The sequence below is a fragment of the Pieris napi genome, chromosome 10 (genome assembly GCF_905475465.1).
Source record: "Pieris napi chromosome 10, ilPieNapi1.2, whole genome shotgun sequence".
Lineage (NCBI taxonomy): Eukaryota > Metazoa > Arthropoda > Insecta > Lepidoptera > Pieridae > Pieris > Pieris napi.
In genome coordinates, this window is record NC_062243.1 from 5,311,641 (window position 1) to 5,326,435 (window position 14,795).

The following is a 14,795-nucleotide window of genomic DNA, read 5'->3' on the forward strand; positions in this document are numbered from 1 at the left end:
ATTATAATTATTAATTATATCTAATGGATGATACCAAAAACAAACAACATTAATCATAAAATATCATCTAACAATTATCGTTCTATTTACTAATCAAATGGAATCCAATTTCGTTAGTAATTTAATTTTGAAACGCAGCGAATTTACTATGGGCTTAAAACAAATCTAGAATTGTGAATCACGAATAAGATTTTCTTTTGGATTAAAGGTGAAGATTTAGAAGGAATACTCTTCTGATTACTATTATCGTCTTGATCTATTTCACAGATTGATATGGTTTTGATTATTTTTACATTTAGACAATTTATAATTGAGAGACTGTTATAACTATAATACATAGACGCCAAGTGTAGTTTTTGGAGGTTTTGTACTCTTAGTTTATTTATAATGTCCAAGTAATAATAACAGACATATTAGCCTATTTAAGAAAAGTGGTGAAATCTAGTATTCAAAAATTTCACCCAATTTCAATTTGGATTATTGTTTCATAATATATAAGTTCGTTTATAGTGTTAAGGTATTGAGATAAGCTTGCGATCCCCAACCCAGATACCGTGTTTTTGAGTCCCGCCTGTACACCAATATAGGTTTTGGGTGCGCAATTAATACTTGCCTGCAGAGTTAACAGTATCATAATTACAAAACCAGTATTTATTTATTAGGAAAGTTAAATAACTATAATAGAAACAGGCCCGTAACCCAAACATCAATGACTTGTAAACAGACGCAAAAATTTGCCCACATATATTCTTTTAAACCTTAAATATCTTTAAACCTTATTTGAATAGGCATTCTAATAACAAAGTTATCTTAAAACAGACCTTGATGACCAGTTAGTGAAAGGGCTTTTGTGCCGATACGATATCAAATCTACCTCTTTCGAAACACTGTATTTACCTTCAGTAAACATAAAAGATAGTAATAATGACTCTGCTATATAATGAATACACTTGCTAGGTAAATGTGACGATCACAAACCAAATTATCTTAATTTACTAACATCGTCAAATTGTCATAATACATCCAATGAATAATAATAATGAAACTTCATTTATTACTTGAAACAACAATACAAAACATATCAATGCATCCAGCTTCTTTAAGCTATTATAGAATAATCTCAAAACTACAAAGAACACTACACTTCAATGAATACTATAGAATATTACAGGAGTAGATATTCCAACCCTGATACGTATAGAACAATAGCGTAACATTCCTTAACACAATACCTTATTCAGCCAAGGCTAACTCAATCTCTGTACTCTCAGGACTCGACTCTGCAACTAAAAGGAAATGCAGTGAAATCTCAAACCATGTCGATGGCGCTTGAAACCGAATCTCAGATTGAGTGCTCTTTCAACCATAGCCATGGGAATTGGTTTAAATTGTATTGGCCCTGTATAGTACTAAACCTTTCCCTAAAATTAACATTACTAATATGTCACAATTTCAATATTAATATTTTAATATTTCGATATTCTGCTGGAATGCCATAGTGACCATTTGTTAGTAGATTTTTGTGCCATTTTATCTAATGGTAGGAAGGAATTTCAACTAAGAACAAAACGAATTACTATAGACGAAAAATATGGCACAGAGCGCCCCACGCTTTTTCACAATAATACCAGTATTTTTTGTTCATTACCATTTTCAGTCTAAATTAGGAATTATTTTTCACTTTTTAGTTTGATGTGCTTTAAAAGCGTGGGTTTTAGTTTTTTTAAACTATTATTTATTTTTTATTTTTTAGTTAAATTTTAATTTTTCGGATTATTGCATTGTCATCGATCTTTGACAGGTGCGCAAAATTTGAATAAAATCTGTCCGTTTAAAGTGGGTCAAAATCGAGTCCGAAGGAGTCGGTTACATACATACAGGTGAAGCTAATATATAGCGTGTAAAAAAACAAAACATGCTCATTGAAAACATTATAAGCGGTTGCATTTCGTGGTGGCACCTAATGGAAGTAGGTCAAACATTGCATCGTGTTGCACGCTGCAGTGAAGCGTGAACCCATCGAAGTCTTCGCATTCATCGGCCAACTCACACGCTCTATTTGTCATTATTTGTTTTTTATCGGCCCACGGAAGCACTTTGGAACTTAGTCGATCGGATGATATGATTAAGAACCTATATTACCTTTTTTACTCTACGTGCCTGCAAGTTAGAAAATTTCCTGTTGGTGAAGAACAACTAAGCTCTTTGTAATTATGTGAAATTCAGAATATTTAAATACATCATTGGTGTTTGACGCATGCAATATTGAAAGAGTAAAAGTTATTTACTCAACACGAAAGCTATTTAAAAATTCACGGGCGCATGACTCGTACTCGTAAGTTTATAGAATGTGGGTAGATGTAGGCCCTGATTGTACAACAATTTCACAACAAGAGAGTGTCGTGCCCTCAGAGAAAGTCTTCTAAAGTATTTACCTACTACACGTAATTTACTAAGCTAACATGTAAAGCACACGTCACGTAAACATTTCCTTTCACCGAATGCTCATTACAAATTACAGGAGTACCTTTTGTGACTACGTTCTAATGTTTTATGCAAATAATCAGGCTTGAGAAATTCTAATTGTAAAATAAATATTCAAAGCTATTCACGAGAAATCTTAGTTTTAATTATGACTCTTTTCTATTCCAGGATGGGAGCTTAAGGGCCTTCATTGTTACAAATTCTTCAATATACGACATTCCTGGGAGAAAGCGGCAGAGCTATGTCGAAGGTTTGTAATTGACGTATAAAAATTTAATATTATCTTTTCAAAAATAATTAAAAGTGTAAATTTTGTTAAGTTAAAAGTTTTAACTTAAGCATTTGTTTATAGATATGGCAGCGAACTTATGGTGATAGATAGTTACACAGAGAACAATATAACAGCCAGTATGGTCCCATCTAGTCCTAGCAATAACCATTACTGGCTAGGCTTAGCAACAGTCGACGATCTACGAACGAATACACTGGAATCAGCGGCTGGGGGCCTAGTGTCTCAATACGCTGGATTTTGGGATTTAAGACAACCTCATCCTAAAGACGGAGAATGTGTAGATGTGCACGTAACCACTGAGAGGCAGTCATGGGAACTGACGACTTGTGAAACTCTTCTGCCTTTTATGTGTAAAGCTAACGCATGCCCCGAAGGTGAATATATAATTGAGTTTAATGGTTATTATTATCGTTATGATCTACGATTATCTTCTAAAAATTCAAATTTATTTTATAAACTTTCCAGCTTTAGTTTTGCTCTTCTAACGTATCTACTCTCTCTTTTTCAGGAACATTCCATTGCTCGAACGGAAAATGTATAAATGCAGCATTTAAATGTGATAAGCAAGATGATTGTGGCGATGCATCTGATGAGATGGATTGTTCTTCGGAATGCCACTTCTATATGGCAAGTAGTGGAGATGTTGTTGAGAGTCCTAATTACCCTCACAAGTATCCAGCTTTTAGTGAGTGCAAATGGACACTCGAAGGCCCCCAAGGTCAAAATATCGTCTTGCAGTTCCAAGATTTTGAAACTGAAAAGTCTTTTGATACTGTTCAAATCTTAGTAGGCGGTCGCACCGAAGATAAATCTGTTAACCTAGCTACTCTATCAGGCAAGCAAGATTTAGCGACTAAACTATATGTATCAGCTTCTAACTTCATGATTATTAAATTTAGTTCTGACGGTTCGGTGGAAAGAAAGGGTTTTAGAGCGTCTTGGAAAACTGAATCGTCTAACTGTGGAGGGCTTTTAAGAGCAACACCACAAGGTCAAGTTTTAACCTCACCTGGATATCCAAACAATTACCCTGGAGGTTTAGAGTGTATGTATATTATTGAAGCGCAGCCGGGCAGAATAGTCTCATTAGAAATAGAAGACTTGGACTTAGAAATGAACAGAGACTACATTGTTGTTAAAGATGGCAATTTACCATCTAGCCCAGTTCTTGCTCGTCTCACGGGACCGGCAGACGAAAACGAAAAAGTTGTTATATCAACAACAAACCACTTGTACATGTATTTCCGCACGAGCCTTGGTGATTCAAGAAAAGGTTTCAATATGAGGTACTCCCAAGGTTGCAGGGTTAATATCATTGCCTCCAACGGTACATTCACGTCGCCAGCTTATGGTCTGAGTAACTACCCAAACAACCAAGAATGTATGTACAGAATCAAAAACCCCAACGGAGGTCCGCTTTCACTGAAGTTTGATGAGTTTGTTATTCATCCCTCTGATGTCGTTCAAGTGTTTGATGGATCAAGTACGAGTGGGCTAAGATTACATTCGGATAATGGATTTACTGTCAAACCACGAATAACTTTAACGGCTTCAAGTGGAGAAATGTTGGTACGATTTGTATCGGATGCACTACATAACAGTGCTGGCTGGAAGGCTACATTTTCTGCTGGTAAGGATGGCTATTACTTTGAACATGTACATAAATTGAACGACCGATGTTTTAAATTTTTAATTCGTTTCAGATTGCCCGCCTTTAAAATCCGGAATCGGCGCATTAGCATCTAATAGAGATACATCATTTGGTACCACAATTACGTTTTCTTGTCCTATTGGCCAAGAGTTTGCTACGGGAAAATCACGTATCACAACTCAATGTTTAGCTGGCGGCAATTGGTCTACAACTTATATCCCAAGCTGTCAAGGTAAAATAAAACATTAACAAGCTTGTAATACAAATCATTACAATCTTCTTGAGTTGGAATTTTACTGACAAAATTGACTTTTCTTTTTCAGAGGTCTACTGTGGTCCTGTTCCGCAAATAGACAATGGATTTTCAATAGGCTCAACTAACGTAACTTACCGCGGCGTAGCTACATATCAATGCTATGCAGGATTCGCTTTCCCAACCGGACAACCCATCGAAAGAATTTCCTGTTTATCGGACGGTCGGTGGGAAAGAACACCAACATGTTTAGGTAATTATTCAATTCCTTCGTAATATGTTTACTGCAAACCAAGTCCTTGTGTTAGTTTTCTTAATTTTCATTAAAGGGAAACAAAAGTATTAAAAAGTCGTAAAAAACTATAAAACCATTCATAGTGTTTGGTTTTTATGGGGAATACCTACTTAAAATATTTGAGACTAGCTTCTGAGTTAAGTTAATCCAAAGTTAAAAGGTTAATATTCTCTTATATTTCTAGCGTCACAATGCACGATTCTACCTGAGGTTCCGCATGCCAATGTCACAATTTTAAACGGCGGTGGACGCAGCTACGGTACAATTGTGCGGTATGAATGTGAACCAGGCTACGTTAGATCTGGTCAACCAGTTCTCCTTTGCATGAGCAATGGTACCTGGTCAGGAGATGTTCCAACATGTTCCAAAGCTCTGTGCTCAAAATTCCCAGAAATTGCAAACGGACTCATTGTTGATCAAAGTAGAATTTACATGTTTGGAGATGAGGCTCGAGTACAATGTTTCAAAGGTAATAATGCTTTTAAGTATTTAATGTCGTTTGAAAAATATGTGGATTAATTTATTTATTCCGTACTCCTTTAGCTAACAAAAATTATATATAATAAAGACAATTATACTAAATATATAGCCAAAGATGGGATGCATAAAAGATTCAAACATTTACAAAGGAAAATAATAATAAAAAATATTCAATTCGTTTAACTAATTTGGCTTCATTGTGTGAGGTTTTCATAATACTCATTACAATAATGGATATACTTTACTTGATGATTTTCAGGCTATAAACTTAATGGTCCAAGTGTATTACGATGTGGAGCAAATCAACAATTCAATGCTGCCCCAACTTGTGAAGATATCAATGAATGCCACAGTAGTCAATGCGACTCGGCTTCTACTGAATGTAAAAATACTCAAGGTGGTTTCTATTGTCCATGCAAGCCAGGTTTCTCACCCAGCTTAGACTGTAGACCGGTTGGTGATCTAGGTTTAATTAATGGTGCTATACCAGACGAGTCCATTACGACCTCTACAGCAGAAGAAGGATATTACAAAGGGGTATGTGCCATTTTCTTTTGATTTAAAGTTCACGACGACGTTCAAGGTGAACTAATTGTCAAGGTTGACATACATAACGTAAACTACTGTATGATTATTTTTTTAGTAAATCTAACAGCTTACTTAACTATAATACAAAATAAGTTTTAAGTCAATACAATAACATATACGGAGAGAATGTGTGCAGTGTGGGTGTAATTATAACGGATTACTAAATAATTATATTAAGTGGAATAAACTTCACTTACACTTCTCGACTTCGTTTAAACAGAAGTTCTACAACAATAATTGTATCTGGGCCAAAAAAAGAAATCAAAATTTACTTAGTTATACAAAAAATACCTGAATAATGAATGCAATAAGGGATATTACGAATTAAAATTTCACAAAATATAGAAAATAACTATACTTTCACTTTATTTCAGATGATTCGATTAAACAATGGAGGTGGCTGGTGCGGTAATAACCTAGAAGCGGGTGCTAACTGGATACTCATTGACTTACGGGCGCCAACAATTGTCAGAGGCTTCCGTACAATGAGCGTTATGAGAGCTGATGCCAACATAGCATTTACGTCTGCAATTAGAATACAGTACAGCAATAATTTGACCGATGTTTTCAAAGATTACACAAATCCAGACGGAACAGCTGTTGAGTTTAGAATTTTAGAACCCACTCTCTCAGTTCTGAACTTGCCAATGCCAATCGAAGCTCAATATGTACGATTCAGAGTTCAAGATTATGTAGGAGCACCTTGTCTTAAATTGGAAATTATGGGATGCGCTAGACTTGATTGTTCCGATATAAATGAGTGTAATGAAAATAATGGAGGTTGTGATCAAAAATGTATAAACACGTAAGTTCTAAGAACATATATATCTATCTAATTAACCGAAAGCTTTGTACTAACTAATAAATATTAATAATTTTTACAGACCTGGCAACTTCTCATGTAACTGTAATATTGGATACGAACTTTACTCTTCCAACGGCACTGCTGGCTTTGCTATTGAGAAATCGGAAACTGGAGAAAGGGATGGCGATACTTATCAAAGAAATAAATCCTGTGTTCCTGTTATGTGTCCACCTTTAGCGGCTCCCGAAAACGGACTTTTGTTATCTACAAAGAGTTCATATCACTTTGGCGACATTGTTGAATTCCAATGTGATTTTGGATATGTTATGTCTGGCTTCTCTTCACTTCTTTGTACTTCCAGTGGTACTTGGAACGGAACTACTCCAGAATGCCAATGTAAGAATCTTGTCATAGAAAAAGTCCTACAACTAGTCTTTAGTAGCTTGATTCTAATACATAAGTCATATTTTATAATTTCAGATGCTCGTTGTGTAACACTGTCAGGTGATAAGAATGATGGACTTGAAGTAATCAGAAATGATCAAGAAAGTGTTTTGGTACCTTACAGAGATAATGTAACGATAACGTGTACTTCTCCTGGTCGTCAGTTGAGAAACACAGTTACCTCGTCATTTAGACAGTGTGTCTATGATCCGAAACCGGTACATTAATAGCCATACTTATACTTAGCTAAGCATTATTGTAGCCAATACATAAAAATACTAATGGTTTTGTCGTTTCAGGGACTTCCCGACTACTGGTTATCTGGGGCACAGCCTCAATGTCCTCGTATAGATTGTGGCGTACCAATGCCTACACCTGGTGCTGAATACGGACAATACTTAGATACGCGTTACCAGAGTTCCTTCTTCTTTGGCTGTCAGAATACCTTCAAACTTGCTGGACAAACCAGCAAACACGACAACGTAGTGAGGTGTCAAGCTAATGGGGTATGGGACTTTGGAGACTTAAGGTGCGAGGGACCCGTTTGTGAGGATCCCGGCAGACCAGCCGATGGATTCCAAGTAGCAAAAAGCTATGAACAAGGATCAGAAGTTTTGTTTGGATGCTCAAAACCGGGATATATTTTAATCAATCCAAGACCTATAACGTGTATACGAGAACCGGAATGTAAAATAATTAAACCCCTCGGCCTGGCCTCGGGAAGGATCCCGGATTCAGCCATTAACGCTACATCTGAAAGGCCTAATTATGAAGCAAAAAATATAAGGCTCAACTCCGTTACTGGTTGGTGTGGTAAACAAGAAGCTTTCACCTACGTTAGTGTCGATTTGGGTAAAGTGTACAGAGTGAAAGCTATATTGGTCAAAGGTGTAGTCACTTCAGATATCGTGGGCCGACCTACTGAAATAAGGTTCTTCTACAAACAAGCAGAAAACGAAAACTACGTTGTGTATTTCCCGAACTTTAATTTGACTATGAGAGATCCTGGAAACTATGGTGAATTGGCTATGATTACTCTTCCTAAATACGTGCAAGCTCGTTTCGTCATTTTGGGTATAGTGAGCTTCATGGACAATGCTTGCTTGAAATTTGAATTAATGGGTTGTGAAGAAGCGGCCGTGGAGCCTTTATTGGGTTACGATTACGGTTATTCACCTTGCGTCGGTAAGTTATAATTGAATACGTTTTTAGTGTATAACACCCATTTGTGCAATATTAATCTTGACAATAAATTACTATTTTTTACAGACAACGAGCCTCCAGTGTTCCAAAACTGCCCGCAACATCCAATCGTAGTACAAACAGATGTCAACGGTGGTCTTCTGCCTGTAAACTTTACTGAACCGACTGCCATAGATAACACTGGTGCAATAGCCAGATTAGAAGTCACTCCTCAACACTTCAAAACACCAATTCAAGTTTTCCACAATATGGTCGTCCGATACGTCGCTTTTGACTTTGATGGCAACGTCGCCATATGCGAAGTAAATATCACTGTACCGGACTATACACCACCAAAATTAAGTTGTCCACAATCTTACGTCATCGAACTTGTTGACAAACAAGACAGCTACGCAGTTAACTTTAACGAAACCAGAAAACGAATTAACGCAACCGATGCCTCTGGAGAAGTTTCCCTAAAGTTTATTCCAGATAGGGCTGTTATACCCATACGTGGTTATGAAAACGTCACCGTGGTTGCTACCGATAAATACGGAAATAAAGCGCAGTGCTACTTCCAAGTAAGGATTGTTTGTTTTTATTGATTTCTGATGTAGTATTGCACTGATCCTGAGATACTGAATGGTAATATTATTTTACAGGTGTCGGTTCAAGCTACACCATGTGTTGATTGGGAGTTAATGCCACCAGCAAATGGCGCTCTTAACTGTCTTCCTGGTGATAGAGGAATTCAATGTATCGCAACGTGCAGTCCGGGCTTTAGGTTTACCGATGGCGAACCAGTTAAGACATTCGTTTGCGAAACAAAAAGGCAATGGACACCTACCGCTGTAGTACCAGATTGTGTTTCAGAAAGTAAGAAAATTTATAACTGTATTTCCTTTATGTACCGAACTAAGTTCCTCATAAATTACTGAAATACTAAATTACATTAATAAAATTTATCTATATCTGTCATTTACCTATGTCCAACTAATAGCAGGGTTAGTTATAATATTAAAATGTCTGTTTTAGATACTCAACAAGCTGCGTATCACGTTGTTGCTAGTGTACAGTACAGGGCACTTGGAGCAGTATCAAATGCATGCTTACCACAATACAAAGACCTTCTAGCTCAATATGATAACATCCTTAATGAGAGATTGTCGCAGCGCTGTTCCGCAGTTAACGTCAATATAAACGTAACGTTTATTAAAGCAATGCCTAGTCTTCTGGATGAGAATGTTGTGAAAATGGATTTCGTTTTAGCCATCATACCAGCTATAAGACAAACGCAGCTCTATGACCTTTGTGGATCAACACTAAATCTCATATTCGATTTATCGGTCCCATACGCAAGTGCTCTTATAGAGCCTGTCCTGAATGTTTCCTCTATTGGCAACCAATGTCCTCCACTCCGAGCTATTAGAAGTTCAATATCGAGAGGATTTACTTGTACTGTTGGAGAGGTACTAAACATGGATACGAACGATGTTCCACGATGCTGTAAGTTGTCTTAAATTTTAATTAATTTTTATTGTAATAATAGCATGTCTTATAGTTTCTTTTTCATTTCAGTGCACTGTCCAGCTGGTACATTTGCTGGCGAGAAGCAAAAGAGTTGTACAATGTGTCCTCGAGGATTCTTCCAAAATCAAGCACGACAAGGGTCATGTCTTAAATGTCCTCAAGGTACGTTCACCAGGGAAGAAGGCTCGAAAGATCTATCAGATTGTGTACCTGTTTGTGGATACGGTACATATTCACCAACGGGACTTGTACCTTGTTTGGAATGTCCGAGAAACAGCTACACACCCGAACCTCCTCTAGGAGGTTTTAAAGACTGCCAGGCTTGTCCTGTGAACACATATACCTACCAACCGGCTGCACCTGGTAGAGATAAATGCAGAGCTAAATGTGCCCCTGGAACTTATTCGCCAACTGGTTTAGCACCATGCTCTCAATGCCCAAGAAATTTCTACCAGAATTTAATAGGTCAATCGCTTTGTATGGAATGTCCAACAAACATGAAAACTGTAGGAACTGGTGCAACTGGATTAGAAGAATGTATACCTGTTGAGTGTTCGAATAGCGCTTGTCAACATGGTGGTCTGTGTGTACCTAAAGGTCATGGTGTACAATGTTACTGTCCAGCCGGATTTTCGGGACGTAGATGTGAAATAGACATTGATGAATGTGCTAGTCAACCTTGCTACAATGGTGGAACTTGTATTGACTTACCGCAAGGATATCGATGCTCTTGTCCAACTGGATATGGTGGAATTAATTGTCAAGAAGAAAGATCTGACTGCAGAAATGATACTTGTCCAGAACGTGCTATGTGCAAGGACGAACCGGGATACAATAACTTTACATGTCTGTGCCGATCCGGCTACACCGGTATTGATTGTGATATCACGGTATGATTTCCCTTATATAACCGAAACTGCAATATACGTGTTCATGACAATGTGAATTATTTAATAATATTTTTTATTTACAGATCGATCCCTGTTCCGCAAATGGAAACCCTTGCAAGAATGGTGCTTCGTGTTCTGCGTTGCAACAAGGCAGATACAAATGCGAATGCCTTCCTGGGTGGGAAGGACAGCTTTGTGAAATCAACACAGACGATTGTTCGGAAAAACCCTGCCTTCTAGGAGCTCCATGTACAGATTTAGTGAATGATTTTAGTTGCTTCTGCCCTCCAGGATTTACAGGAAAACGCTGTCATGAAAAGATCGACTTATGTTCTAATGAACCATGTAAGCACGGAGTCTGCGTCGATAAACTCTTCATTCATAAATGCGTTTGTGATCCAGGCTGGACGGGACCTTCCTGTGATATTAACATTAACGAATGTGTTATATCTGCATGCGAGAACGGCGGTCGGTGTATTGATGGAATAGATGACTTTACGTGCAGTTGTGAAGCTGGATATACTGGAAAACGTTGTCAACATACAATCGATGACTGCGCATCTGATCCTTGCCAAAACGGTGCAACTTGTGTGGATCAATTAGATGGATTCATATGCAAATGCCGACCAGGATTTATAGGACTGCAATGTGAGAGTGAAATTGATGAATGCTTAACTGAGCCATGCAGCCCGATTGGAACGGAGAAGTGCGTTGATCTCGACAATAAATACAAGTGCCAATGTCGTGAAGGATTCACTGGAGAAATGTGTGAAATAAACATTGATGACTGTGAGTCAAATCCATGCTTTAATGGCGGATCATGCAAAGATGATGTCGGAGACTACAAATGCGTCTGTCCTTCGGGTTGGACCGGAAAACGTTGCGAAAAGGATATAGGAACTTGTGTCAACCTTCCTTGTCAAAATAACGCTAAATGTATTGATTTATTCCAAGACTTCTTCTGTGTGTAAGTAATTACGATCATTAACAGATATATCATGCATATCAACACCCTATCTAACGATTTTGTTTCATTTTTAGATGCCCCAGTGGAACTGATGGAAAGCAATGTGAGACTGCTCCAGAGCGCTGTATTGGAAGCCCATGTATGCATGGTGGCAAATGTCAAGATTTCGGTTCAGGATTAAACTGTACATGCTCTCAAGATTACACAGGCGTTGGATGTCAATATGAGTATGACGCTTGTGAGGCTGGGTTATGTCAGAACGGAGCGACGTGCGTTGATGAGGGTGAAGGCTATTCCTGTACGTGCACACCAGGTTTTACAGGGAAAAATTGTGACGAAGATATCATTGACTGTAAAGAAAATTCATGCCCACCTTCGGCGACATGTATCGATTTGCCTGGACGTTTCTACTGTCAGTGTCCATTTAATGTAACGGGTGATGATTGCAGAAAAAGTAAGCATATATTACTTATTCATATAAGCCGTCGAGTTAATCGATGTATTATGTGAAAAACTAATTAAACATATATTTTCAGCAATAAGCGTAGACTATGATATGTACTTTAGCGATCCTTTACGTTCGAGTGCAGCGCAAGTAGTACCAATAGACACGGGATCAGCTGATAGTCTGACTATAGCTATGTGGGTACAATATACACAGCAAGATGAAGGTGGAATTTTCTTCAGCGCTTACGGAGTGAGGTAGTGCAACCGATAATTACAATTACAAAAAAAGATTATATATATTTCAGACACTTAAAATTTGATTTGAATTCGTTTTCTAAATTTTCATTTTCAGTAACTCACACATTGCTCTGAACAGACGAACAATAATTCAAATTCACTCAAGCGGTGTCCAAGTATCGATATTCCCAGAGTTACAAGATGTATATCTCAGTTTTGGTGAATTCGCAACAGTAAATGATGGCCAATGGCACCATGTGGCCTTGGTATGGGATGGAAATAATGGTGGAGAACTAACACTCATCACAGAAGGATTAATCGCTAGTAAATTTGAAGGATATGGTAGCGGACGAAATTTGCCTCAATAGTAAGTTTTTGTTTTCACAACATAAAAACATACTTTATATAATAAACACTTTTTGTTGTATATTTAATTTATTTTTGTAATTTCAGCATGTGGGTGACTTTAGGAAAACCTCAATCGGACAATCCAAAGGCATACACCGAGTCTGGTTTCCAAGGATACCTGACTAAAGTACAAATCTGGAACCGAGCACTTGATGTAACAAATGAAGTACAAAAACAAGTCCGTGATTGCAGATCGGAACCCGTTCTATACAGTAACTTGGTTCTGACATGGGCTGGATATGATGATATAGTAGGAGGAGTTGAAAGAATAGTTCCATCTCATTGTGGACAGAGGGTATGTCCAAACGGTTTTGGTGGGCCAAAATGTCAACAACTCCAAGTAGACAAAGAACCTCCCAGAGCTGATCGCTGTCCGGGTGATTTATGGGTTATTGCTAAGAATGGATCTACGTTAGTTAATTGGGATACGCCCGTGTTCAGTGACAATATAGGTGTAGTGAAAGTAGTTGAAAAGTCAGGACATAAACCAGGATATAATTTGGCATGGGGATCCTACGATATCGCATACATTGCGTACGACGCCGCTGGTAATGCCGCTACTTGCACATTCAAAGTAACTGTTTTATGTAAGTATTGTACTAATATCTCGGCATTGTTCTGTGACTCTGTTTTCACTATGATTGTATAACTGATTAATAATGATTTTTTTCAGCGGAATTCTGTCCTCCTCTCCCGGATCCTTTGGGCGGTTACCAATCTTGCCGCGATTGGGGCGCTGGTGGGCAGTTCAAGGTGTGCGACATAGCGTGTCGTGAAGGACTCAAATTCTCACAACCCGTGCCACCGTTCTATACTTGTGGTGCTGAAGGTTTCTGGCGACCCACTAATGACCCAACACTTCCTCTCGTATACCCAGCATGTTCTCGTAAGTAATTAATAACAATTAATGTTTTATTTAGTTATGATCTTTCTTATATGATATTGATATGCAAATAAGTATGCGGATTTGTGAAATTAAATTAAATGTATGGAATTTCCTATAAAATAGCAGTGTAGAAATAACTTATAATTATTTATAATGTAATGACTAATCTACGATTCAAACACTTTAGCTGCCTCGCCTGCGCAACGTGTCTTCAAGATTTCGATGCTTTTCCCAAGTTCGGTACTGTGTAACGACGCAGGACAGGGAGTGCTAAGACAAAAGGTGCGCAGTGCCATCAACCAACTCAACAGGGACTGGAACTTCTGTTCTTACGCAGTAGATGGTACGTATTTATTTGATAAACTATTTTGTGCCCAATTAAGGCCTAGTCTGGTGCACTATCCTACTATTACTCGTAGCTATCTGAAGACTACACAACGCATTATTATTATTTTATAAATGGAATTATTTATTCACATCTATTTCAAACATACAAATATAAAGTATTAAGAGTATTCTTAACCGAGGTAGTAGTATTAATAATAATAATAAATTGATAAATAGACAATTTAAAAAGTTTGGTCCTTGTGTACCTTTAATGCTGGCAGCATTTCTAAATTGCGATACTTATTCGTTGAGCGAGGAAAGCACCAGCTCTGGTGTCACCGGTACTATCTACAAGGCACCATCTTAAATCTTCAATTAGCGCCTGTGCCCTTGAAGGCCACGGCCAGTTGAACCGTTTATTAAAATTAGTTATCTGCATTATTTAAAAACCATTTTTTTATTTTACGTTTTACTTATTGCATTATTTAAAGTCCTCTCCAGGGACAATACCCGCTGTCGGACCTAACTTAAATCCCACGTTAACGAACATTGTCTGACCTCTTAGGGAAATATCTTGTAAAAAAAAAACAGTGGCGCTACAGCCTCTTTAGGTCTGGGCCTCACATTTC

At 37.7% G+C, this 14,795-nt stretch overlaps 1 protein-coding gene across 3 annotated transcripts in view; it reads left to right on the forward strand.

Annotated features, from left to right (window-relative positions):
• LOC125052907 overlaps nt 1-14,795 on the forward strand; it is a 64,363-nt gene that overhangs the window by 38,371 nt on the left and 11,197 nt on the right. For all 3 annotated transcript variants that reach the window (XM_047653984.1, XM_047653985.1, XM_047653986.1), the window contains exons 4-25: nt 2,653-2,734; nt 2,837-3,150; nt 3,285-4,406; nt 4,480-4,659; nt 4,751-4,933; nt 5,160-5,444; nt 5,715-5,992; nt 6,418-6,848; nt 6,928-7,244; nt 7,329-7,510; nt 7,592-8,477; nt 8,562-9,055; nt 9,137-9,350; nt 9,510-9,980; nt 10,053-10,894; nt 10,978-11,861; nt 11,936-12,315; nt 12,398-12,563; nt 12,661-12,912; nt 12,999-13,540; nt 13,627-13,839; nt 14,027-14,182. In XM_047653984.1, coding sequence (XP_047509940.1) covers nt 2,653-2,734; nt 2,837-3,150; nt 3,285-4,406; nt 4,480-4,659; nt 4,751-4,933; nt 5,160-5,444; nt 5,715-5,992; nt 6,418-6,848; nt 6,928-7,244; nt 7,329-7,510; nt 7,592-8,477; nt 8,562-9,055; nt 9,137-9,350; nt 9,510-9,980; nt 10,053-10,894; nt 10,978-11,861; nt 11,936-12,315; nt 12,398-12,563; nt 12,661-12,912; nt 12,999-13,540; nt 13,627-13,839; nt 14,027-14,182 — 8,874 coding nt within the window. The remainder of the gene's footprint in view (nt 1-2,652; nt 2,735-2,836; nt 3,151-3,284; nt 4,407-4,479; nt 4,660-4,750; nt 4,934-5,159; nt 5,445-5,714; nt 5,993-6,417; nt 6,849-6,927; nt 7,245-7,328; nt 7,511-7,591; nt 8,478-8,561; nt 9,056-9,136; nt 9,351-9,509; nt 9,981-10,052; nt 10,895-10,977; nt 11,862-11,935; nt 12,316-12,397; nt 12,564-12,660; nt 12,913-12,998; nt 13,541-13,626; nt 13,840-14,026; nt 14,183-14,795) is intronic.